This window comes from Salvelinus namaycush, chromosome 27 (genome assembly GCF_016432855.1).
Source record: "Salvelinus namaycush isolate Seneca chromosome 27, SaNama_1.0, whole genome shotgun sequence".
Taxonomy (NCBI): Eukaryota; Metazoa; Chordata; class Actinopteri; order Salmoniformes; family Salmonidae; genus Salvelinus; species Salvelinus namaycush.
The window spans coordinates 13,877,229-13,903,287 of NC_052333.1; the positions used below are offsets into that span (position 1 = coordinate 13,877,229).

The 26,059-nt window shown below is 42.4% G+C and overlaps 1 protein-coding gene across 1 annotated transcript; it reads right to left on the reverse strand.

Moving 5' to 3' along the window:
• Positions 1 to 2,778: 2,778 nt before the first annotated feature.
• Positions 2,779 to 14,795, reverse strand: LOC120022666 (endoplasmic reticulum membrane sensor NFE2L1-like). The gene is made up of 5 exons (XM_038966650.1): positions 13,950 to 14,795; positions 11,003 to 11,107; positions 10,658 to 10,765; positions 9,980 to 10,460; positions 2,779 to 5,054 (listed from the first exon to the last, which is right to left on the reverse strand). The coding sequence occupies exons 1-5, from the start codon at positions 14,460 to 14,462 to the stop codon at positions 4,282 to 4,284; spliced, it is 1,980 nt and encodes a 659-aa protein (XP_038822578.1). The 5' UTR covers positions 14,463 to 14,795; the 3' UTR covers positions 2,779 to 4,281.
• Positions 14,796 to 26,059: the final 11,264 nt, after the last annotated feature.

The window sequence follows — 26,059 nt, forward strand, 5'->3', positions numbered from 1 at the left end:
AATAGTGGAAACAAACTATGAAATAACACCTATGGAATCACGTAGTAACCAAAAAAGTGTTAAACAAATCAAAATATATGTTATATTTAAGATTCTTCAAATAGCCACCCTTTGCCTTGATGACAGCTTTGCAGACTCTTGGCATTCTCTCAACCAGCTTCACCTGGAATGCTTTTCCAACAGTCTTGGATTTCCCACATATATGCTGAGCACTTGTTGGCTGCTTTTCTTTCACTCTGCGGCCCGACTCATCCCACATTTACATTTAAGTCATTTAGCAGACGCTCTTATCCAGAGCGACTTACAAATTGGAAAGTTCATACATATTCATCCTGGTCCCCCCGTGGGAATTGAACCCTGGTCCCCCCGTGGGAATTGAACCCACAACCCTGGCGTTGCAAGCGCCATGCTCTACCAACTGAGCCACACGGGACCACGGGATCCCAAACTCTCAATCTCAATTTAGTTGAGGTCGGGGGATTTTGGAGGCCATGTCATCTGATGCAGCACTCCATCACACTCCTTCTTGGTAAAATAGCCCTTACAAAACCTGGTGGTGTGTTTAGTCATTGTCCTGTTGAAAAACAAATGATAGTCTTACTATGCCCAAACCAGATGGGATGGTGTATCGCTGAATAATGCTGTGGTAGCCATGTTGGTTAAGTGTGCCTTGAATTCTAAATAAAACACTGACTGTGTCACCAGCAAAGCACCCCCACACCATCACACCTCCTCCTCCATGCTTTACGGTGGGAAATAAACATGCAGGGATCATCCGTTCACCCACACCGCATCTCACAAAGACAAGGCGGTTGTAACCAAAAATCTCCAAAGGACAAATTTCCACCGGTCTAATGTCCATTGCTGGTGTTTCTTGGCCCAAGCAAGTCTCTTCTTTTTATTGGTGCCATTTAGTAGTGGTTTCTTTGCAGCAATTTGACCATGATTCACACATTCTCCTCTGAACAGTTGATGTCGAGATGTGTCTGTTACTTGAACTCTGTGAAGGATTTATTTGGGCTGCAATTTCTGAGGCTGGTATCTCTAATGAACTTATCCTCTGCAGCAGAGTTAACTCTGGGTCTTCCATTCCTGTGGCGGTCCTCATGAGAGCCAGTTTAACTATAGCGCTTGATGGTTCTTGAAATGTTATGTATTGACTGACCTTCATGTCTTAAAGTAATGATGGACTGCCGTTTCTCTTTGCTTATTTGAGCTGTTCTTTCCATAACATGGACTTGGTCTTTTCCCAAATAGGGTTAGCTTCTGTATACCCCTCCTACCTTGTCACAATACAATTGATTGGCTCAAACGCATTAAGGAAAGAAATTCCACAAATGAACTTTTAACAAGGCATACCTCATGAAGCTGGTTGAGAGAATACCAAGTGTACACAGCTGTCATCAAGTCAAAGGGTGGCTGTTTGAAGAATCTCAAATATATTTTTATTTCTTTAACACTTTTGGTTACTACATGATTCCATATGCTTTTATTCATAGTTTGTCTTCACTATTATTCTACAATGTAGAAAATAGTAAAAATAAATGAAATCCCTTGAATGAGTAGGTGTTCTAAAACTTTTGACCGGTAGTGTGTGTGTGTGTGTATATATATATATATATATATGCACCTGCTCGTTGAACATCTCATTCCAACACCATGGGCATTAATATGGCTTTGGTCCCCCCTTGACTGCTATAACAGCCTCCACTCTTCTGGGAAGGACTTGCACTAGACGCTGGAACATTGCTGCAGGGACTTACTTCCATTCAGCCACAAGAGCATTAGTGAGGTTGAGAAATGATGTTGAGCGATTAGGCCTGGCACGCAGTCGGCATTCCAATTCATCCCAAAGGTGTTCAAAGGGGTTGCGATCAGGGCTCTGCGCAGGCCAGTCAAGTTCTTCCACACCAATTTCAACAAACCATTTCTGTATGGAACTCACTTTGTGCACGAGGGCATTGTCATGCTGAAACAGGAAAGGGCCCTTCCCCAAACTGTTGCCACAAAGTTTGAAGCACAGAATCGTCTAGAATTATTACTCCTCCTCCACCAAACTTTACAGTTGGCACTATGCATTTGGGAAGGTAGCATTCGACTGGCATCCACCAAAACCAGATTCGTCCGTTGGACTGCCAGATGGTGAAGCATGATTCATCACTCCAGAGAACATGTTTCCATTGCTCCAATGGCAGCAAGCTTTACACCACTCCAGCCAACTCTTGGCATTGCGCATGGTGATTTTAGGCTTGGGTGCAGGTTTACACGATTCACCGGTCCTGTTCTGTGAGCTTGTGAGGCCTACCACTTCCCAGCTGAGCCGTTGTTACTCCTAGACGTTTCCACTTCACAATAACAGCACTTACAGTTGACCGGGGCAGTTCTAGCAGGGCAGATAGGTGACATCCTATGACAGTGCCATGTTGAAATTCACTGAGCTCTTTAGTAAGGCCATTCTACTGTCAATGTTTGGCTATGGAGATTGCATGGCTGTGTGCTCAATTTTATCCACCTGTCAGCAACGGGTACAGCTGAAAAAGCCGAATCCACTCATTTGAAGGGGTGTCCACATACTGTTGTATATATAGCGTATATTTTATGGTCAAACAAATTAAGGATTTGTAAAAATTCATTCAGCCTCATTTACTCCCACACAGCAAAAAATATATATTAGTGACTAAGAAAAAAAAAATTAGAAAATGAAAAATATAACTGTTCAGTGTATCTTGGAATCTGATTGGTTTTGTCCAAGGCAAAACTAACTTCTGAGGTGTAAAGAACATTTTCAATATTTATCTAAATAAAAGGACAACTGAATAGGTGCTTTCAATTGCTTGAAGTAGGTACTATAGCCTACCTCTGTCTGTTTCTTGTAGAACTCTGTACAGTGTTTTTCCTGTTTCATCTTCCACTACACTTTTCTTCAATCTCTCAAAGTAATTCTCAAATAATATAAACATACATACAATCATACTATATTTCTGAACACAAAAGCAGGTGAATGTATTGCTTCACTAAGTGGATGAGGGTTACATCAGTTTTATCATCAACATTGACCTACTACAGTGAAGCATTTGCAGGGTGCACTTATGTTCCTCAACCAACCCTCTCCCCATGCAATAAAAAAATGGTCTCTCCTACAATCTGCCCAAACCCTCCATATAAATTTGCTGTAGTTGAGGTAGAATGAAAACCATCAGAGTCAAAGCCCTGCTACATAATATCAGAGGAGAAAGGCATACAGCGCTTCAAAAAATGTTTTTTTGATTATTTTTTTTAAACATACAAAAATGTATCATACATAAAGCAATAGCCATGTACATCTGTGTATCACCAATACACAACTATAAAAACATGATTCAAAATTAAATTAAGGCCTTTCAAATGACATGTCTAACATATCGCCAGTTAGATTGAGTTTTGAAACATTTCAACTTAAACTCCAGAACTAAGGTCTGAGGGAACATAGGTCAGAATTTTTGAAATCTTTATCAATAGATACCAAGTTGAAGTTAAAGGGGTACTTCAGGATTTTGGCAATGAAGCCTTTTATCTTCTTCCCCAGAGTCGGATGAACTCGTGGATACCATTTCTATGTCTTTGCGTGCAGTTTGAAGTTAGTTGCTAACTAGCTCTAGCGTAATTGCAAACTAGTCTATGGGTATCTGTTAGTATAGACTTCCAGTCATTGAGCTAACACTAGTAAGCATTGGCTTGTGAAACTACCTCTAACTTCCTTCATACAGGACACAGACATACACATGGTATCCACGAGCTGGTCTGACTATGGGGAAGTAGATCTATTTTAATTTCTCAGGTAGATATATGGCCTCATTGCCAAAATCCCGAAGGGTCCCTTTAAAATATAGAATTGGCGTTCTGTTTTTCATTTTAACTGGCCTACAATTTATTTTTGTAGGAACTATACAAATGATACTGCAGCCTGACATCCTCAGGACAACAATATATCCTCCTGGTAAGAAATGCTTTAATGATAATACAATCCTTTCCTTTACATAGTGAGGAAAACGTTAAGAGTCCAGTGTTTGAGGTACGTTTCTTTTTCTAGAAATAAACCCCTCCATTCACACGTTCTGTAATATTTGTATTTACATGTACGTTTTTGGGTGTATTTATTTAACATAAGTTTCTGCCCTTTCAGGCTCCCAAGGTCGGAGAGTCCAGACAAGGAGGAAGAGAAAGATCCGGAAACAGTCACAAGACCAGAAAAAAACAATAACACCCCTTAAAAACTATCAAGTACCAGCAGCCCTTGCTGCATCAAGGCTTCTTCTCCTTCTTCCTTTTGTCCGGTTTACCTCCAGCTGTCGTCGTGGCAACACTAGGCCGCCTGATATTCTGCACCACGACCCTCCCGTTGGCCTCGCACTGCAAGGTGTATCTCTCTGGGGTCAGGGGTCGTCCTGAGCCGTCCCTCAGCCTGGAGAAGATGTCCCTGGAGAGGTGCTCCATGCGTTGGCCCGCGGCACCAAGAGCCTTGGCCGTGTGCTGCCTCTCCCTGAGCAGCCGGTTCCTCTGGGCCTGCAGCCTCTCCACCTCCTCCTGGAGCCCCGTGATGGCATCCAGCTTGCGCTTGCGACAGTTCTGCGCCGCCAGCTTGTTCTTCCCTCGCCGCCGGATGTCCCTCAGGAAGGCAACCTGGGCGGGCGAGAGGCCATGCCCCTCCAGGAGCTCCAGAAACTCCTCCACGGGCATGATGACAATCTCCGCCGCCGAGAACGGGACATGCAGGGCCCGGGTGCGGAGTTCATCGCGGCTAAGCTCCCGGTCTTCGTCATCTTCCCCGTCTTCGTCGCTGAAAGGCCCCTCTTTGATGGCTTTGTGGGGGAACGTGGTGGCTGACGGTTGGGAGAAGGCTGCGGAGGAGTAGCTGTGGTCGTGCCACACGCTCTCGCTGAAATCCACAGGCGACCATGTGTCGTAGTTGGCGATGCTCTTGGAGGGGAGGGAGTCCACCTCACTGCTGTAGCCCGTAGCCCCACCCTCGTCCTCAAAAAACGAACTGGAAGACGATGATGACACCTCAGACGCACCTGGGGAGTCAAGTGTACATACGAATATGTAAACTTATTTACAATGTTTAGAATGTTGCAGATGTGATATACAGTGCCTTTGGAAAGTATTCAGACCTCTTGACTTTTTCCACATTGTTACGTTACAGCTTTCTTTTAAAAATGAAAATCCTCAGCAATCTACACACAATACCCCATAATGACAAAACAAAAACAGGTTTTGAAATTTGTGCAAATGTATAAAAAATAAAAACCTAATTTACATAAGTATTCAGACCTTGGGTTGCAAAGCGTTGGAAAATTTCCGGTAAGATTCCGTAATTTTCCATGGGAAGTTAAGCCAGAGAATTTTGCTTAAATTCATAAAAATTTTTTTTTGCTTACAACAGTGAAACTTTTTTGTGGGATACACATAAAGGCAATTCTAGGTCTTGTGGCATATTTTGATTAAACTATCCCCAATTCAATGGAATTGCAACCCTCTGCATGCACAGTGCATTCTTCCATCACATGTGATGGAAGAGCGCACTGCACATGTACAGCTGATTCTCAAGATCTTGCACACTCATAAGATGCTATTGAGCCCACACTACTACACTGTCTGAGCCAAGGACTACATGCGTTCTGGTAAGTTTTGATTACAATACTGGGTGGGGTGAATATATTTTATATGACATGATTTTTTTGTTAACTAATAAATAGTAGCCTGCATCAAAGTGTTTAAATAATTTCTAACTTGTTAACAATTTCTGCTAGTTAGTTTTTGCTACCATGTGGGTTTTAGCTTGCTTGAGCCTGCTAACTGAGGAGTGTTAATTCAACTGTTTCCATACATGTTTCATTTTAAAACATTTCTCACAAAGGAGTTGTTTAATCTAACTGCTTAACTATTTATCTGTACTTTTTTTTTTGTTGACTAATTTGCCACAGGCACTATCTGATGTGTGGAGACATTTCACTGCAGCTAATGAAGAAGGAAAAGCTGTGTACATTTGCAAATACTGTGCCAAATCATATGTGAAGAATGCAACGAATATGCAGAATCATCTGGCCAAGTGCATACAGTTCCCTCAGCGCTCACACCAAGCAACCTCTGACAAAAGTCCCTCTACTTCTATTCGAGGTGAAAATGATGAATCAGACACCTTATCGATAGCAACAGCTCATGGTCCTCCTGGAATCAGATTTTTTTTTTGACTCAATGGAGGAACGTAGTCAGAGAAATGCCGATGAATGTCTTGCTCGAGCTGTGTATGCAACTGGCTCACGTCTGATGCTCAAAGGCAATGTGTATTGGAAGAGATTTCTGAATGTTCTTCGTCCAGGATACATCCCTCGAACCAGACATGCTTTATCTACTCATTTGCTGGATGCAGAGTTCAACAGAGTTCAAGTGAAGGTCAAGCAAATCATAGAGAAAGCAGACTGTATTGCAATCATCACTGATGGGTGGTCGAATGTTCGTGGGCAAGGAATAATTAACTACATCATCTCCACCCCTCAACCAGCATTCTACAAGAGCACAGACACAAGGGACAACAGACACACCGGTCTCTACATTGTAGATGAGCTGAAGGCAGTCATCAATGACCTTGGACCACAGAAGGTATTTGCACTGGTGACAAACAATGCTGCGAACATGAAGGCTGCTTGGTCTAAAGTGGAGGAGTTCTACCCTCACATCACACCCATTGGCTGTGCTTCTCATGCATTGAATCTGCTCCTCAAGGACATCATGGAACTGAAAACAATGGATACACTCTACAAGAGAGCCAAGGAAATGGTTAGGTATGTGAAGGGTCATCAAGTTATAGCAGCAATCTACCTCACCAAGAAGAGTGAGAAGAATAAGAGCACCACATTGAATGCCATCCTGACTGATGTTCAGACACTGCTTGCAGATGTAAGGAAAGAATTCCGTACTGCCCTGCCCACTTCACTGTTGCTCCAAGCAGAGGAAACTGCAGTTCTGAATTACACCAAAAAGCGTGAAGACTTCTGCCTGAAGCCCATACACGCAGCAGCGTACATGTTGGACCCCAAGCACGCTGGCAAGAGCATCCTGTCTGGTGCAGAGATCAACAAGGCCTATGGTGTCATCACTACCGTGTCTCGCCACCTTGGCCTGGATGAGGGCAAGGTTCTTGGCAGTCTGGCGAAGTACACTTCCAAGCAAGGGCTTTGGGATGGAGATGCAATATGGCAGTCGTGCCAATATATTTCATCAGCCACCTGGTGGAAGGGACTTTGTGGATCTGAGGCTCTTTCCCCTGTTGCCTCCATCATCCTCCAAATCCCACCAACATCAACCGCCTCAGAGTGCAACTGGTCCTTGTTTGGGAACACACACCCCAAAGCACGCAACAGTCTGACCAATACAAGGGTTGAAAAATTGATGGCCATCCGGGCAAATTTGAGGCTTTTTGAGCCTGACAACGAGCCATCCTCAACAAGGTTAGAAAGTGACAGTGAAGATGAGGCCTCAGAGTCTGATGTTCAAGAGGTGGACACTGAGGAGGTCCAGGGAGAAGACATGGAAGCCTGAGAAGAAGAGAACCAAAGCTTTAGTTTCTAGACTATCAATGAAAACGTTTTTGGGAGATGTGATGGATCATTGGGGATCATTCAATATTCCCTTTCTTTTGTTGTTCAGTGAAATCATCCCATGTGAAGAGTCAACTCATTTAATTTAAGTTCAAGTTGTAACAAAATGTTTTTTTTACATTTCTATTGGAAGGATTTAATAATTTGCAATTATGTCTACTTATGATAAGGTAAAAGGTTTATGTTTCTGTCTCCATAGGATATGGTAAATATATCCAATGCAAAAAACATCTACATCTAAATGGTATTACTATTAATTTGCATATATTCCCATTAATTACCACAGAAAGTTTCCACCTCTGAATATTCCCCAAAATGTGCAACCCTATTCAGACCGTTTGCTATGAGACTGGAAATTGAGCTCAGATGAATCCTTTTTACATTGATCATCTTTGAGATGTTTCTACAACTTGGGAGTCCACCTGTGGTAAATTCAATTGATTGGACATGATTTGGAAAGGCACACACTTGTCTACATAAGGTCCCTCAATTGACAGTGCATGTCAGAGCAAAAACCAAGCCATGAGGTCAAAGGAAATGTCCGTAGAGCTCTGAGACAGGATTGTGCCAAGGCACAGATCTGGGGAATGGTACCAAAAAATGTACTCAGCATTGAAGGTCCAAGAACACAGTGGCCTCCATCAACCTTAAAAGGAAGAAGTTTGGAACCACCAAGACTCTTCCTAGAACTGAAAAATCAGGGGAGAAGGGCCTTGGTCAGGGAAGTGACCAAGAACCTGATGGTCACGCTGACAGAGCACCAGAGTTCCTCTGTGGAGATGGGATAACCTTCCAGAAGGACAACCATCTCTGCAACACTCCACCAATCAGGCCTTTATGGTAGAGTGGCCAGACGGAGGCCACACCTCATTAAAAAGGCACATGACAGCCCGCTTAGAGTTTGCCAATAGGCACCTAAACACTCTCAGACCATGAGAAACAAGATTCTCTGGTCTGATGAAACCAAGATTGAATTCTTTGGCCTGAATGCCAAGCATCACATCTGGAAGAAACCTGGCACCATCCCTATGGTGAAGCATGGTGGTGGTAGCATCATGCTGTGGAGATGTTTTTCAGCGTCAGGGACTGGGAGACTAGCCAGGATCGAGGCAAAGATGAACAGAGCAAAGTATAGAGAGATCCTTCATGAAAACCTGCTCCAGAGCACTCAGGACTTCAGACTGAGGCAAAGGTTCACCTTTCAACAGGACAACGACCTTAAGCACACAGCCAAGACAACACAGGAGTGGCTTCGGGACGAGTCTCAATGTCCTTGAGTGGCCCAGCCAGAGCCCGGACTTGAACCCGATCGAACATCTCTGAAAATTGCTGTGCAGCGACGCTCCCCATCCAACCTGACAAGAGCTTGAGAGGATCTGCAGAGAAGAATAGAAGAAACTCCCCAAATACAGGTGTGCCAAGCTTGTAGTGTCATACCCAGGAAGAATCGAGGCTGTAATCGCTGCCAAAGGCGCTTCCAACAAATACTAAGTGTAAAGAGTCTGAATACTTATGTAAACGTGATCTTTTTTTTTTTTTTAATATACATTTGCAAAAATGTCTAAACCTGTTTTTGCTTTGTCATTATGGGGTATTGTGTGTCGATTGATGAGGAAAAAATACAATTGTATACATTTTAGAATAAGGCTGTAACGTAACAAAATGTGGAAAAATGTAAGGGGTCTGAATCCTTTCCTTAGGCACTGTATATAGCACAACAGAGGATCATCATGTCCCCTCTCCGCAATGCATTACTATCTCCACCAGTGTATACCCTATTATTTTTAAGCAGTGGTTGCAACGGTCGTGGAAGGCAGGGTTTGTGGGTGTGGCTTAAATCAGTCTGGAATTGGCGGAAGAGAGAAGTGTGCTGTTTTTCAGCTAATTTCCTGCAATTCTATCATTTATTTCCATGGAACTTTGAAAATTTTGCAGTTTGAATGCTAATTTCCTACAATTGTACACCACTTTCCATGGCTATTTCTGTGTTCTTATGCTCAAACATTATAACAAAACCAATGGGGACCCCAAACAGGGCCCCTGGGATGTACCCTGTGTGGCCAGTCAGTAATCCAGCCATGGCACAAATACTCCTAAATTCATTGATTTTAAAATTTTAAATTCACCCCTACAGTGTAGTTTTAATTTAGGTGATTTCTAGTTCAAGGATTATATTACTTAGAAATATGTAGGTCAATTATCTTCTCTACATACTTTGTCTGGGTTTAGTCATTTAAGTATTTCTGTTTTTGGTGTGGCGGAAACAATTTAGCAGCGGCGGTACAGGGGAAACACTGAACATTGCACCTCCCTGAAGCAGACCCACAAGTCTTACAACTCACTTGGGGAGTCTGGGCCTCGAGAGCTGCTCTCCAGAGAAAGACCGGAGTCTGAGTCGAGGTCCTCCAGGACACGAGGGTCGATGCTCTGTAGAATCCCCAGCAGCTGGACGTCCATGGTTTCCAAGCAGCCATCCAGCCCCAGGAGGTTGATCTGGTCAAACACTGCCTCATCCAAACAGCCTTCCAGTGCACCATGGGACGATGACCCATTTCGTGTTCCGTTGACCACCACAGCGTTCGGTAGTGCAGCCAGCCCTGTGGTCGTACCAGGCGACGAGTTGGAGGAGTTTGTGGACTCGAGTCGGAAGAGGGGCCCTCTTGGTTGCCGTGCCACCAGGGTCCTGACTCCACCCCTCTGGGGGATCATGTCGTAGACGGAGCCTGTTACCATGGCATCGCGGAGACTGACATCCTGGCTGATGGCGCTGGAGATGTTGGCGTCGAGGTCAGACAGCTGCTGAGGAACCAGTGGGTCTAAATCCTGAAGAACACACACACACACACACATTATAAAAGGCACGGACATAGACACACCCTGACATACACAGTAGCTCACAGGTAAATCCTAAAACCCTTGGAGTTCGAAACCAATATTCGATAACTGACATTTTCAAATCGCCTTCTCTTTTCACAAATATTACCAAGACATCATAATCATTATCAAGGGATACCACTTACGTCAAATTCATAGATGGGTAGGGACAGGAATTGGCTCCAGTGCTGGTCGATGTCAGGGGGATGGGGGTCCTCAGAGCTGGAGAGAGGGGCTCCGCTACTTAACAAACCCTGGAATCAACAACACACAGTCAATTCGTCACACACTGTGGAAAATCTGTGATGAAAAACATGACAAGGCAAGCACAGCGCCTATTACAAACACACAAAACATGAGGGCCATCAAACACTGAGCAAATAGTATGTTAAACAAAGGCACGCCTACAGAGCTGAACGTTTAATCTGGCTAGCTTATTCCAAGACAGATTTTTTTTTAAATTACTTGTTCTATGTCATCGCTGTATGTACCTCATGTTCTAGTGTGGAACTGAGAGCCAGCTGGGTCAGGGAAACAGGTTCCTCTCTGCCTTCATCACCATACTCTTGGATCCGCCCCTTCAGTTCCTCAACCTCCTGATAACAGGAAAGACCGATAGAAAGAAGGGTGGACCAGAATACATTTAGGTACGGACCACGTTTCCATACAGTTTTTATACCGTATACAAAATAATTACGACAGCTGTGATGGAAACAGGAAGTTTCGGCACAATTTTTTAAATGCAGACAGATAATACTTTTTTACGACATGGTGGGATATTTTTGTGTCTAAAATTGAGGAAGAAATGGGAGGTGGAAATGTCTTTATGCAGAGAAATATTGATAAAATATAAAACGCAACATGTAAAGTGTTGGTCCCATGTTCCTGGAGTGAAAATAAAATATCCCAGAAATGTTCCATATGCACAAAAAGCTTATTTCTCTCAAATTTTGGGCACAAATTTGTTTACATCCCTGTTAGTGAGCATTTCTCCTTTGCCAAGATAATCCACCTGACAGGTGTGTCATATCAAGAAGCTGATTAAACAGCATAATCATTACACGGGTGCACCTTGTGCTGGGGAAAAAGGCCACATGTGCAGTTTTGTCACACAATGTCTAAAGTTAAGGGAGCGTGCAATTGGCATGCTGACTGAAGGAATGTCTAACAGAGCTGTTGCCAGAGAATGTAATGTTTATTTCTCTACCATAAGCTGCCTCCAGTGTCGTTTTTGAGAATTTGGCAGTATGTTCAACCGGCCTCAAAACCGAAAACCACGTGTAACCACGCCAGCCGAGAACCTCCACATCCGGCATCTTCATCTGTGGGATCGTCTGAGACCAGCCACCCAGACAGCTGATGAAACTGAGGAGTATTTCTGTCTGTAATAAAGCCCTTTTGTGATTGGCTGGGCCTGTCTCCCAAGTGACTATGCCCCTGCAGGCCCACCCATGGCTGCTCCCCTGCCCAGTCTTGTGAAATCCATAGATTAGTGCCTAATAAATGTATTTCAAGTGACAGAAGGATATCAATGAACTGTAACTCAGTAAAATCTTAGATATTGTTGCATGTTGCATTTATATTTTTGTTCAGTATAATAACCATCATATTGAAGTAAACTTGGAGTCATGCGATGATACGTTGTGTGTTCCTCCAACTTTGACTCAGGAAAACATGCAGTTTATTAAGCTACAGATGAAATAAATTCTGAACTTCAAAGGGTGGTGAAAGTGCACAGTGATCTTGATGTTCCTTTCCAAAACATATCAGGGGTCTTATTCTGGTGACATGATCAATGTTTGACTGCCTTACTCATAATAATCTCATCATGTAGACTAGCCTACCCACACTATCTGTACGCTGTTGGCTAGAGCGCATGTGCTAAGACCCAAGTATTTAATGCAACAGTTTGTGACAAAACTACTGCTGGAGTTGAAAATGCGATGGAAACTTAAGCAAAAAAGTACATTTTGTGCACTACGTCATCACCCACAACAAGTCAATTTGGTGGCAACACACCACTGGTGGGAAAATGAGCATATTTTATTTATGTGGATTCTAGAATTTGAGTGAATATATGTCACCAATTGAATGCAAAACTAGCTATTGAGAGGTAGAGAGAAATAAAAATGTGTGAAGATAATGAGGGAGTCCAGAGAAAAGGGGTAAAAGATGGAGAGAAAGAGAGAATGGGACAAAGACAGCTTTGTAAGCAGCTTTGTAAGCTTTGTCAGTCATTGTGATTAAACCAACTGTTACAGGCCTATTCAAGGCTGAGTGAGTCCAGCAGCCTAGCAATCTTCTCCTAAGAAGAATGTCTGTAACATTGCAACAATGCCCCTTATATTGTAGCTTTATTGGAGGAAAGGCATCTGCTTTCTGCTACAATGAACCAATTGTGACCGTTAAATGACTGAGGCTCCACTGAACTGTTACTGCACTGCTGTTAACCACAACGGTTATCAATCTGTTGACAACTGTGGTTGTCCAACAGGTTGATGCATGAACTTGTGTTTCAACTGTGTCTAAAGCCACAAGATGATTTAGACCCAGGAACGTGTATGAGCAGGTGTGTGTGTGTGAGTGTAGCCTATATAAATGGGGTGTTACACAATACAAGTCTCACAACAGCAGCAAGTGAATTCGTGGGAGATAAGATAACACAGCCTTCGCCATCAGACACTCCTGAACTATAAGGAGCCTTTGCCCCACAAAAACTCACCAAAGGACCAAAAGAGAAAATTATTAAATTCCCCCACTTATCAGGGTTTCCAAAATTCCATGACGGTCACAGCCCTACAAACATGCAGCTGAAACCTACATTAGGCTAATGGTAAGTAGTATATTACGTTTCTGGGATTGACACACCTACAAAGTCCCTGACAAGTGCAATTTCGGGAATTGGAGAGTGCATTATCAGCTCTTCTTGTCATGTTAGGTCATTGCATACCTTAGAGAGCTATTTATAAGTTGTCAGAAATGTCCAGATCAACTAGCCCATGTAAGTTAACGATTTCCCCCCCGGGTTTTTCAGACCAAAGACATTTTTGTAATTATTTAGTCACTCATATCACGACTAACAGACATAGCAAAACGTATAGAACTGCAAAAAATATGCTTTAAAAATGTTACATTCTCTCCACCAAGAAGAGGGTAGTGAACAGTTTGTCATGAACAGTGCTTATGCCCCTAGCAATAAACGTGGCGCGTCCGCTGGATGTTCCCCAATGCTTGAAGGGGGCCCCGATTGAAACAGTTTGGGAACCCCTGAGTTAGCCAAATAGTATAGGCCTATCAGAATACACTTATCATTCCCACCGTCAGTTAGCTACACTTGTTGAGTAGCTAAAGGCCTGGGGGTTAGCATTTCGTCACAATAACTTCACATTAGGTAGCTTTTAGCAAAATTAGCTAATGCCATCTCGCTGCAGCACTCGCCTCATTGGGTATCTCGCAGACTCCAGTGCTGGGATAAGGCCCCGGCTCACTTAGCTGGGCGGCAGTATGGCTTTCGTCGACGGCGAGAAGTTCAGTGTCGTTGGCCTCTTCCCCGGTACTCTCTAACGGCCCCGCGCTAACATTACTGTTACTCGTGCTGTTTGGTGGCTCTCGGAACTCTGAGCTGTCAGGTACTTGGTGTACGAGCCACGCGTTCAACTGCGTAGGGAACCGGATGGGCGACCCAAGCGCCCTCACCTCATCCAGGAGCCGACGGCAGGCGAAGAAATAATCCAACTCGGGACATTTGGGGTGCACGCTGTACCCGTCCCAATTGTCCCTCAAACTGTGAAACGGTGTCTGGATGTAGGCTGAGCTAGGACCGTCGTTAATCTCTAGCGGTGAGTAGGAGCCGTTCAAGTAACTGTCGACATCCACGCGAACTCCGATCAAACTGAGTAAGATCGTAAATTGGATCAGTCCTTCTGTGAAGTATTTCTTCACGTTTTGCATCTTTTTCACACTTTTGGAAGAACGTCTGTGGAGAAACGCTGGTCCCAGAGTTCACTTTAGACTACTAAACAAAGAAAATGCCAAACAAAAGAAAACGCTTTCCCAGTCAGACAAAGAGGTCCGCCTGACTGTACGCGGCCGGCGAAAGCTTTAGATAGCTAGCTACTGCACTACCGGTTTCTGATAACTTCCTGACAGAGACATGTCCTCAAACGAAGAACTATACCACAATCGAATACAATAAATAATTTAAAACTATGATCTATGGGAATCTCACGTTTATGTATGGTGTTACAAACGAATTATAATACAAAGTAAATATCCCGAACCTGTTCTTTCACTCCCTATCAGCTGCAAGGAGACTTGGGGAGGGATTTGCATAATTCACATAAAATAGGCCCAAAGCTTCCATCGCAACAGGGTCCGATTGGTTGAAAATGTATTATGTTATGGAGGGAGCCAATCGTAGCGTCCCACCGGCTGTTAGTTGGATGCAAAATGTCACCCCGTTCATTGGATTTCCGCCACAAACAAGACACACAGTACATACATTTATACTTAGAAATGATGCTTAAAACACATTTTATTCAATCTTACACTGTTTCAGATAATGCATCACAAGAACACTACCGTTATTTTAAAACGGAACCTTGTTGTCAGGGTCGGGACCGGGACGGTACTTCCGGTGACTTAAAAAAAATATGTTTGGCCCACTGACCTACTTCGAGTCCAGTAGGCCAGACCTACCATATTAATGAATAAACCATTTTTGAATGAATGGAGAAGTTAAAAGCTACCCAACTACAAGATATCAAAATACCTTTAGGCCTTTTAAACTCAACATTACACAATATGTACTGGACAATGTGTTCCCATCCATGTACCAAAAGTAGTGATGGAGAAATAGATCGTTACGTATTGTGAAATTATTTTTGACTATATCAAATTATAATGTATTGACAATATTGCACTATTATTTTTGCACTGGTTGGCTATACCTGCACCAAATCTCCAGTATTTTTCCTTCATAGCTTGTTCTCCATTTAAAAAAAATGGGGAGCCAATTTGTTTTAAGCACTTTTAGTTCCAATACTGATCAAAACTCGTTTTCTCATGGCTCTCTCTTGTCCCTCTGCAGTAGACATATGGTGAAGCAATATGTTGTGAACATTGAATCGCAATAAAATTACAGTATTGAATCGCAATACATATAGAATCACAATACATATCGTATTGGCAACAAAGTATCGTGATAACATTGTATTGTGAGGTCCCTGGCAATTCCCAGCCCTAACCAACAGGTCCTGTTGATGTTGGGAACTCATCTTATGCAAATCATTCAAACATGCTTCAATAAAGTCTTAGTTATGAATGATAAATACTTAATCCTCTTCATACCTATGTGGAACATAAGGCTTCCACGAGAGAGTGCCCCTGTTGACAATATTTTGTCTGTCTAAAATATTGATTACGAGAAAAGGAAAAGAACAAAGACAAAATTCGCTAGGCCTGTATAAAATGTTGAATAAGTGCATGACACGTTCTTCTTTAAAGGCAGAGACAGGGTAATAGTAGGCCTAACTACTGCAAGTAGAATAGTCAAAAGTTTGGTTTGAAAGTACCACACTGCCTAGTGCCATCCTCTCTTGCTTGGTCATCCCTAGTAACCACCAATGATTTATATATACACTAGATGACTGATAGAGGGCGTCGTGTTGAAACCACAGTGCCTCCTTCTTGGCGCCCCCCCCCCCCCCACAATGTCTACATTCGTTTTTGCCACATTTATTCTGTTAGACACAATAGCGCATACTTGTATATTATATTATGTGAGCTAAACATAGGGACCGAATGGCACAGAGTTCTAAGGCACTGCAGTGCTAGCGGCGTCACTACAGACCCGGGTTCAATCCCGATCTGTATCACAACCGGCCGTGATCTGAAGTCCCATACGGCAGCTCACAATTGGCCCAGCGTCGTCCGGGTTAGGGGAGGGTTTGCCCGTCCATGTAAATAAGAATTTGTTCTTAACTGATTTTCCTAGTTAAATAAAATAAAATAAACATTAAAGTATAATTTTCAGAGATTACTAATGTTACTGTTCTCACTACAACAACAAAAATATATGTAATTTTGTCCTTTAAAATGTATTAAAATACTGTAGAATTCCATTAGTTCCAATGGAGGACTGCTCCTACAGGAGAGTGTCAATATGGCCGACCAATGGCTTCCAGGCCTCTTAATGGCCCATACATAGCATCAGCAATTAAGGTTTTATATGGTGAGCCGATGGCGATGAATGTTGATATGTAGCTTCATCGAGAACCAGGATTACTTGATTTGGAGGCATGGCTACACAAGACTTAGTTGATTAAACTCAACTCCACTATCTACGATGGAGTTGAGCGGCAACTCGTGTTTGTAAACCGGAGGTCCGACATCACCAAAAACAACATTGTTATGTGTAATTGCGGGCTATTCTTTGGATGCTGAAATCAGTAGTTTTTGATAAACTTAATTTTATGTAATATTGGATCTCCGGTCTGCCCACAGTCATCACCGCTCAACTCCATCGATAAATCTTGGAGTTGAGTTTAGTCGGCTATGCTAGACTACTTGTTCTGTAGTCTTTTGGAAAACCATAAACATAGGATGTTTTCCCTTATTATTTTACTAGGTAAATTGACATTCGCTTTTACAGCACAGACCTGGGGAATAGTTACAGGGGGATGAATGAGCCAATTGGAAGCTGGGGAAGGTTGCCATGATGGCATGAGGGCAAGATTTGGAATTTAGCCAGGACACCGGGGTTAACACCAATAATCATACAATAAGTGCCTTGGGCTCTTTAGTGACCACAGAGAGACAGCACATCCGTTTAACGTCGCATCCAAAAGAAGGCACTCTATCCAGGGCAATGTCTCCATTCACTGCTCTGGGGCATTGATATCTCCTTAGACCAGAGGGAAGAGTGCCCCCTACTGGCCCTCTAACACCACTTTCAGCAGCATCTGGTCTCCAATCCAGGGACAGACCAGGACCAACCCTGCTTAGCTTCATGAAAGTGGTGTAGAACAAAACAAAACATTACTTTTGGTCGTATGGCTCATACACACCCCCTGCTGGTAGTTAAAGGGATACTGCGCGATTCGGGCATTTACAATTTTTATGTTTCTGCGTGCAGTATGGAAGAAGTTAGTGGTAGTTTCGCGAGTCAATTCTAACTAGCGTTAGCGAAATTACTGGGAGTCTACAGGTACGTTAACATTGCTTTAAATGCTAGAATCTTCTATCCCTGGAACGTCATATTCTATGGAACACAAGGGGTTTTGCATGGGGGTTTGCCATCACTTTCGGGGAGGACCATCCACGTCCTAGGTATAGACCTAGGGTGAAAAACAAAACACTTCGGTATAGATGAACAATATTTTACTTATTACAGCATATTATCATATTTCCTCAACATAAGATCCCATCTTTCCATTCCATAGCCTATACAGCAAGTGTGTCTACAGGCCCACTCTGTTAATCACCTCTTTTGATCCCATTGATTTAATTTTGTGCCATTGATAAATCTTGCTGTTTTCTAATTGCTCCAATGTTTTAAAATGCTCCCCCCCCCCAAAAAGGCCTGTAGTTGTATTAATTTCCTAAATGTGAACAACTGTCTATTTCTCCCTTTAGTCATTAGGAAGAGCTCCCCCGTTTTTACCTTTCTTTAACTAGGCAAGTCAGTTAAGAGCAAATTCTTATTTACAATGACGGCCTAGCGGGGAACAGTGAGTTAACTGCCCTGTTCAGTGGCAGAACGACATCTGTTTACTTTGTCAGCTCGGGGATTCGAGCCAGCAACCTTTCGGTTACTGGCCCAACGCTCTAACCACTAGGCTACCTGCCGCCCCTTTTAAGGGCTCAATAATACTTATTTTTTTCCAAGCATTTCATAATCATTTTTCAAGCATGTAGGGAAATTTGATTGGCTATTGATTTGGACTATTTTACTTTTGAAACAGCCACTTTGTTGAAGACTTTTCAACATTTATTTCTGAAGTGATGATTATGAATTGGTGTCTCTAGAATAATCCCTATTTATATTAAGTAATTTGTCAATATAAATATATACAATATGATAAAAATAAATAACGTTAGGCTATTATTTTGTCAATAATTGCCTGTATATGTTGTTTGCTTAAAACCATAGGATCATAAAGTTTCCCTGAAATTCCTTCACATCACTGACGTTCTTTTCTGTTGAAAATTTGGTATTTGAAGCAGAGATTACAAAATAGGGCAGGAGAACATCTCAATCGCGCCCACTGACTGCTTCTTCGATTTTTCATTGGTTAAATTTAGTTCTGACCTCGCCCAGGGGTTGGGAAATATTATTAAGACCACTCCCACATCACCCTCTGATTGGTTTAACTGTATACTAGGAATGCCCAACTGTTGAATATTATGTGACCTACTTAACCACTTCGATGCTGGCGTCATCCTGTCCAGGAATTCATAAAGCATACAAATGCACATATTTCCGTTAGTTTTGCTCAATAATAAATACGTGTATTTGCATGTAAAATGTTAATTGTCTTTCCTGAAAATGTCTCCAATACATTCCTCATGTTTCTGTGACCTAAATAGGTTTACTAAACAGGCCTATATTGTTATAGCTTTTGTGGTGCAGAACTATTTACCCAAAAATGTTTAGGCAAAAATGAATGCATAAAAATACCTGCAAACTCAGCTAGGCCTTAATGTGGAATACAAAACATTATTACAAATATTATTACACATTAATTACTACACAATAGACTACAAGTGTGTAAAATGACATATTTTAGTCCATGACTTTTGCTAAAACATTTTCATAATGTAAAATTGATGACTGACAAAATAATATAAGCCTGCAATTTTAATAGGAACGCAGCACATAATACATAGGCCTAATTTACCTTATCTTACATGAATGACCTGGAATTAAATTACACTTAGGCCTAAGGTTATTAATCACATCGAAAAAAAACAATAACAATAATAACTTTGTTATTAACACTTTAATTTGATTAGTCTATTATTTTTACTTCAGGGCCGATGCATGACAAACACAAAGAAAACAAGTATGAATTAAGTATTTAAAGTAAAGAAAACTAATTGTTTAGACTCAAACAGCTTCAATGAGTTGCCCTGCTAGGCTATAACAACTCAAGCGCAACAGATTGGCAAAGAAGAGTGACATTTAAGATAGCCTATGTCAATAGAGAACATGCCAGTTTTACAAATCGACCAGGTGCGACATGTCAGAAATGCGTAGAGGCACGATCAAGTTGTGGAGCATAGCTTTGAAATCCACTGAAGAATGATACGAGCTAGTTGATCTAACGCCAACATCCAGGGCTTGATTAATCCACAAGTATTTTCATAACGACGCAAAATACATTTAAATCACTTCTGAGACATTCTGGACAGATTTATTGGGTAAATCTCTTAAATCACAACCGGAGCTGCTCGTAGAGAGAAGGTGATTGGCCGGCAAGCAAGTGACGTCTTGAAGACTGACATGAACCATAGAGCATGCGCAGAAGTTGGACATTGCCGCAAGGCATCGTGGGATCTCAAGAATAACAAATTGTAGAGAGGAAGTAGAATTCAGTGCGCGTTAGGACTTCATTTCGGCTTCGGCTAACTCCCAAAATGTTTTCATACCAAGTTGTGGGGCCACTGAGATGTGAAAAGACACATTTTGTAAAATTATGGATGAAAGGCCTACATTGCAGAAAAATACACTGCGTCTGTCTTGATTTGCTCATATGCTATGTATAATAGAGTAATAGGCCTATAATAAACAGTATGCCAGTTGGGGGGAAGAATGAATGCATACATGTCCGTAACTTTTGACTGAGAGAAACAGAAATCATAGGCTATAATATAAACAATCGATGAAAGCATGTGAAAATAACAGCAAATGTTCAGTATTTTATCATTTTCTATTATTGATTATTTAGGCTAATTGCCCAAATAAAAAACTTACTTCCAATGCTGATTGTGATGACAATGTGGTGATTCTATGATAAAATTTAAACAATGGATGTAATAAATTGCATATAGATTGTATTAATTTCATTAAATATTAATACATATTCTGATTTATTTAATATGTTTTCAAAATCTATTTCAGAATGTATTTTATCTCAAGATGTAAAAACATTGCATTTTAGCCTATAGCCTAGTTTCCCCTAAGCATGATTCTACTTATTGTGACAATTTTAGTTCAAATAGATCAGTATCCAATATTTGTGTTGTTATCTGGAATACGCATTTTATTTTCAAATTAATCAATCTATTAATCAAGATTAGATTAATTTTAAAACAATAATAAATAGCAACCCTCTCATTCTCATCTGTTAATTGTGTATGCATTGTTTATGCATGCAGATTCAAATATGGTGCATAAACAACAATGAAAAAAAGAAGCTATTTATAGCTAATGTAGGCTATTCTTGACATAATGTTTTATCGCATACAACATATCTTTCCAGTCCTCGGAGCTCCGTCGCCCAAAGCTCCAAACATCGAACTGGCGGCTCTCCCCCTCGATAACCACAGCTGCAACTTGATTGACAGCAAGCGCCATCCAATAAAACAAGTGTGATTCAGATAAAAACATTTCATTGGAAAAGTATTACCTTCGTCAGAGGTGAACTAAACCAATCACATATGGTATATTACCATAGTTTCAAGGCCACATTTCTGGCAAGCTCCGTGGCGCCCCGCCGTGGACACATGGAGACAATTTTGAAGCGGTGTTCTTTTCTCCGAAATGAGTAATAACAGTTCAAAATGTTGAGCAGTTTTCATTCCTTTATTTATTTCCCTTTCAATACTGGTCTTTGTTTTATGTTGATGGAAGAAGCAGCCCTCTTAACTTAATGTTTCCCAACGGTCTCTAGGAAATTGATTGAACATGCTTTAGGTTTCTTTCAATATGATAGAATGTAGAGAACTACAGCGCTTTTGCTATAATATATTTTTCCCCCAACAGTTTATCCCAGGGTAATTTAATAATTGACACAAACAGACGTTTGTCATCATCAGCCTATCTGTCATGCTGTTTGATAAATGCTTGCGATGTACTGACTAATTCAAATATCTAACATGGTTTTATGCTTATAGGCTACTGTAAAACATCATCATTTTTTCCGACAACTGCATTATTTTTGTTACCACTAGAGAGCGGTAGGCTACTAATCAATACCAAAACCAAAACCAACCAAGGCCCCGAAAATAAGAATGATCACACTTTCGCAAACCCTATTCAGATAATTAATTAATTAAACTATGCACCAATGCCCTATATTTGTAGTGTTTCTATGGAGTTAAAATACAAAGAATGACAACCACTACACAATTAATGATAGTCCTATGAGAGCAATGAATAAAAATGCTAAACTGGTTGAGTCCAGCATTAAGTCTCTCTCTCTCTCTCTCTCTCTCTCTCTCTCTCTCTCTCTCTCTCTCTCTCTCTCTCTCTCTCTCTCTCTCTCTCTCTCTCTCTCTCTCTCTCTCTCTCTCTCTCTCTCTCTCTCTCTCTCTCTCTCTCTCTCTCTCTCTCTCCTCTTTTTCCTCATCCCTCCCTCCCTCCTGTGGGCCTCTAGAGGTCGTGGACGCCAGCACTCGCACCAGGCGTTGAAAGAAGTTTTTTCAGCCTGGGCAGCGGCTGTGGATTTGATGTGGGACCGTGAGATGGCTTCCTTGATAAAGCTTGTCTGGCTCACAGAGATTGGCAGCTTTCTCCCTGGAAAATAAAATAAAAACCTCTTATGTAAATAGCAGAAAATGTCCCGACCCCGCAGGAAAACAGCCCTATGTGCTGTGATCTGTGGGGCTGTGGAGTTATATCAACTATATATACTATATATACACATCACACACACACACACACGCACACGCACACGCACACGCACACACACACACACACATCACACACACACACACACGCACACGCACACGCACACGCACACGCACACGCACACACACACACACACACACACACAGTTCATGAAGGGTAATGCCATTTCAGTGCTGACCAGGGTCAGTGAAGCAGATGCCAGCTGTATCACTATCATAAGCTTCTAGAATACAGAACATCACACACCTCAGTGTGTTCTAGAATACAGAACATCAGACACCTCAGTGTGTTCTAGAATTCAGAACATCAGACACCTCAGTGTGTTCTAGAATACAGAACAGCAGACACCTCAGTGTGTTCTAGAATACAGAACATCAGACACCTCAGTGTGTTCTAGAATACAGAACATCAGACACCTCAGTGTGTTCTAGAATACAGAACATCAGACACCTCAGTGTGTTCTAGAATACAGAACATCAGACACCTGTGTGTTCTAGAATACAGAACATCAGACACCTCAGTGTTCTAGGATACAGAACATCAGACATCTGGGTGTTCTAGGATACAGAACATCAGACACCTCAGTGTGTTCTAGGATACAGAACATCAGACACCTCAGAGTGTTCTAGGATACAGAACATCAGACATCTGGGTGTTCTAGGATACAGAACATCAGACATCCCGGTGTTCTAGGATACAGAACATCAGACATCTGGGTGTTCTAGGATACAGAACATCAGACATCTGGGTGTTCTAGGATACAGGACATCAAACAACCTCAGTGTGTTCTAGGATACAGAACATCAGACATCTGGGTGTTCTAGGATACAGAACACCAGACATCTCGGTGTTCTAGAATACAGAACATCAGACATCTCAGAATGTTCTAGGATACAGAACATCCATGCTATATATACACATCACACACACACACACACACACACACACACACACACACACACACACACACACACACACACACACACACACACACACACACACACACACACACACACACACACAGTTCATGAAGGGTAATGCCATTTCAGTGAAGCAGATGCCAGCTGTATCACTATCATAAGCTTCTAGAATACAGAACATCACACACCTCAGTGTGTTCTAGAATACAGAGCATCAGACACCTCAGTGTGTTCTAGAATACAGAACATCAGACACCTCAGTGTGTTCTAGAATACAGAACATCAGACACCTCAGTGTGTTCTAGAATACAGAACATCAGACACCTCAGTGTGTTCTAGAATACAGAACATCAGACACCTGTGTGTTCTAGAATACAGAACATCAGACACCTCAGTGTTCTAGGATACAGAACATCAGACATCTGGGTGTTCTAGGATACAGAACATCAGACACCTCAGTGTGTTCTAGGATACAGAACATCAGACACCTCAGAGTGTTCTAGGATACAGAACATCAGACATCTGGGTGTTCTAGGATACAGAACATCAGACATCCCGGTGTTCTAGGATACAGAACATCAGACATCTGGGTGTTCTAGGATACAGAACATCAGACATCCCGGTGTTCTAGGATACAGAACATCAGACATCTGGGTGTTCTAGGATACAGAACATCAGATATCTGGGTGTTCTAGGATACAGAACATCAGACACCTCAGTGTGTTCTAGGATACAGAACATCAGACATCTGGGTGTTCTAGGATACAGAACATCAGACATCTCGGTGTTCTAGAATACAGAACATCAGACATCTCAGAATGTTCTAGGATACAGAACATCCATGCTATATATACACATCACACACACACACACACACACACACACACACACACACACACACACACACACACACACACACACACACACACACACACACACACACACACACACACACACACACACACACACACACACACACACACACACAGTTCATGAAGGGTAATGCCATTTCAGTGTAGCAGATGCCAGCTGTATCACTATCATAAGCTTCTAGAATACAGGACATCACACACCTCAGTGTGTTCTAGAATACAGAGCATCAGACACCTCAGTGTGTTCTAGAATACAGAACATCAGACACCTCAGTGTGTTCTAGAATACAGAACATCAGACACCTCAGTGTGTTCTAGGATACAGAACATCAGACACCTGTGTGTTCTAGAATACAGAACATCAGACACCTCAGTGTTCTAGGATACAGAACAGCAGACATCTTAGAATGTTCTAGAATACAGAACATCAGACACCTCAGAATGTTCTAGAATACAGAACATCAGACACCTCAGAGTGTTCTAGGATACAGAACATCAGACACCTCGGAATGTTCTAGAAGCACAAGGAGCCTTTCTTCCCCAGGACCTGAATGATGTGTAATGCATGTCTGTTATAAAATGTGTGTTTATTGATGTAACGGTGCCTATATGGAATCGCTGTATATGTCTGTGGCTACCGTGTCTGTTCCACTAATGGACCCTCCTAAACCCCCCTCCCTCCCCCTCACCCCATATCATATGCATGTACTCCCATGGGATCTGATTAAAAGGGTTTCCAGTCAGAGAGAGGAGGGGAGGAAGGGGTAGGGGACAGTGTGAGAGTGGTCCTCATGACCCCCTCTGTGTCCTAAATGGCAGCCTATTCCTTATATAGTGCACTACTTTTTTACCAGAGCCCTACAAAAGGGAATAGGTTGCTATTTGGGATGCACGCCTATGTCGGGATTGAGGGTAGAAGGGGTGGGGTGGGTACTCTCCTTCTTGCTAATCAATACAGATACCCCACCCCCAGGTCTGCTCTCTTTCCCTTCCACACTAGACTAATGTGTCTGGTACTGAGGCTACAGTATTACACAGGGATTCTATATCAGTGCAAACAGAATGGGAAACATTCCCAGATACAGATGACTCCTAGTCCTGAACTAAAAACACCATCTCTGGTCTAAAGGGGTGCACTATAAAGATAATAGGGGGCCTTGTAAACATTGCTATGGTGCTTTCCATTGCATTCTAGCCTCAGTCAGTATTATTCCATTGTTGACCTGGAGGAAGGGGTTACCACCATCTCCCCTGCCCGAGGGTTGCCTGGGTGTCACCCTACAGGACCTAAAGGACCCAAGACCAAGAGCCGGAAACTTCTGAGGGATGCCTAGGGTGTCTTTGTAGGATGACCTTTAATCTCTGTGACCTCCTGACCTGGGGTCAGAGAGGGTGGGGTGTTGGGGGAGGTGGGGTGGGAGTAGAGGAGAGGGAGTAATTGATGGGGTGATGGAGGGAGGCCTGGGGGTATGGGGAGGAGGGGAGAGCTAGGACACAGACACCAGGGATGGGAGTGGTGTGTGTGTGTGTGTATGACCCAATCTGAGGAAGGTCCAGTTCGATGGCCAGTGTCTGGTCTGTGTGTACATATGCACGTATCTCCCAGGATAAAATATATATTCGGTACGAATCAATGAATATTTCTATTGTTCTTGAGTTATAAGTTAGAATCATATAAGCCACTCAGTATAACTCAGAGCTGCATTCTTTTTGGTTTGAGGTCAAAGGGCAGGCTGAATTGCTGGAGTCATGGAGGGGGGAGAGAGAAAGTGGGGGAGAGAAAAAGACATCGGGGGAGGGACAAGGGGGGAGTCTGTAATGGCTGACAGATGTTTACAGGGGCCTGACTGCACCTCTGATTAGGGGGAGGGGTGAGGTAGTGTGTGTGTGTGTGTGTCTGTG

Bases quoted from the DNA above. Each gene is read 5' to 3' on its own strand.
- LOC120022666 (XM_038966650.1), bottom strand. From the start codon at position 14,462: ATGCAAAACGTGAAGAAATACTTCACAGAAGGACTGATCCAATTTACG. The intron at 10,461-10,657 runs GTAAGTGGTATC...TGTGTTCTTCAG, and splicing joins TACCCATCTATGAATTTGAC to GATTTAGACCCACTGGTTCC. The intron at 5,055-9,979 runs GTGAGTTGTAAG...TTGACTCCCCAG, and splicing joins TCGAGGCCCAGACTCCCCAA to GTGCGTCTGAGGTGTCATCA.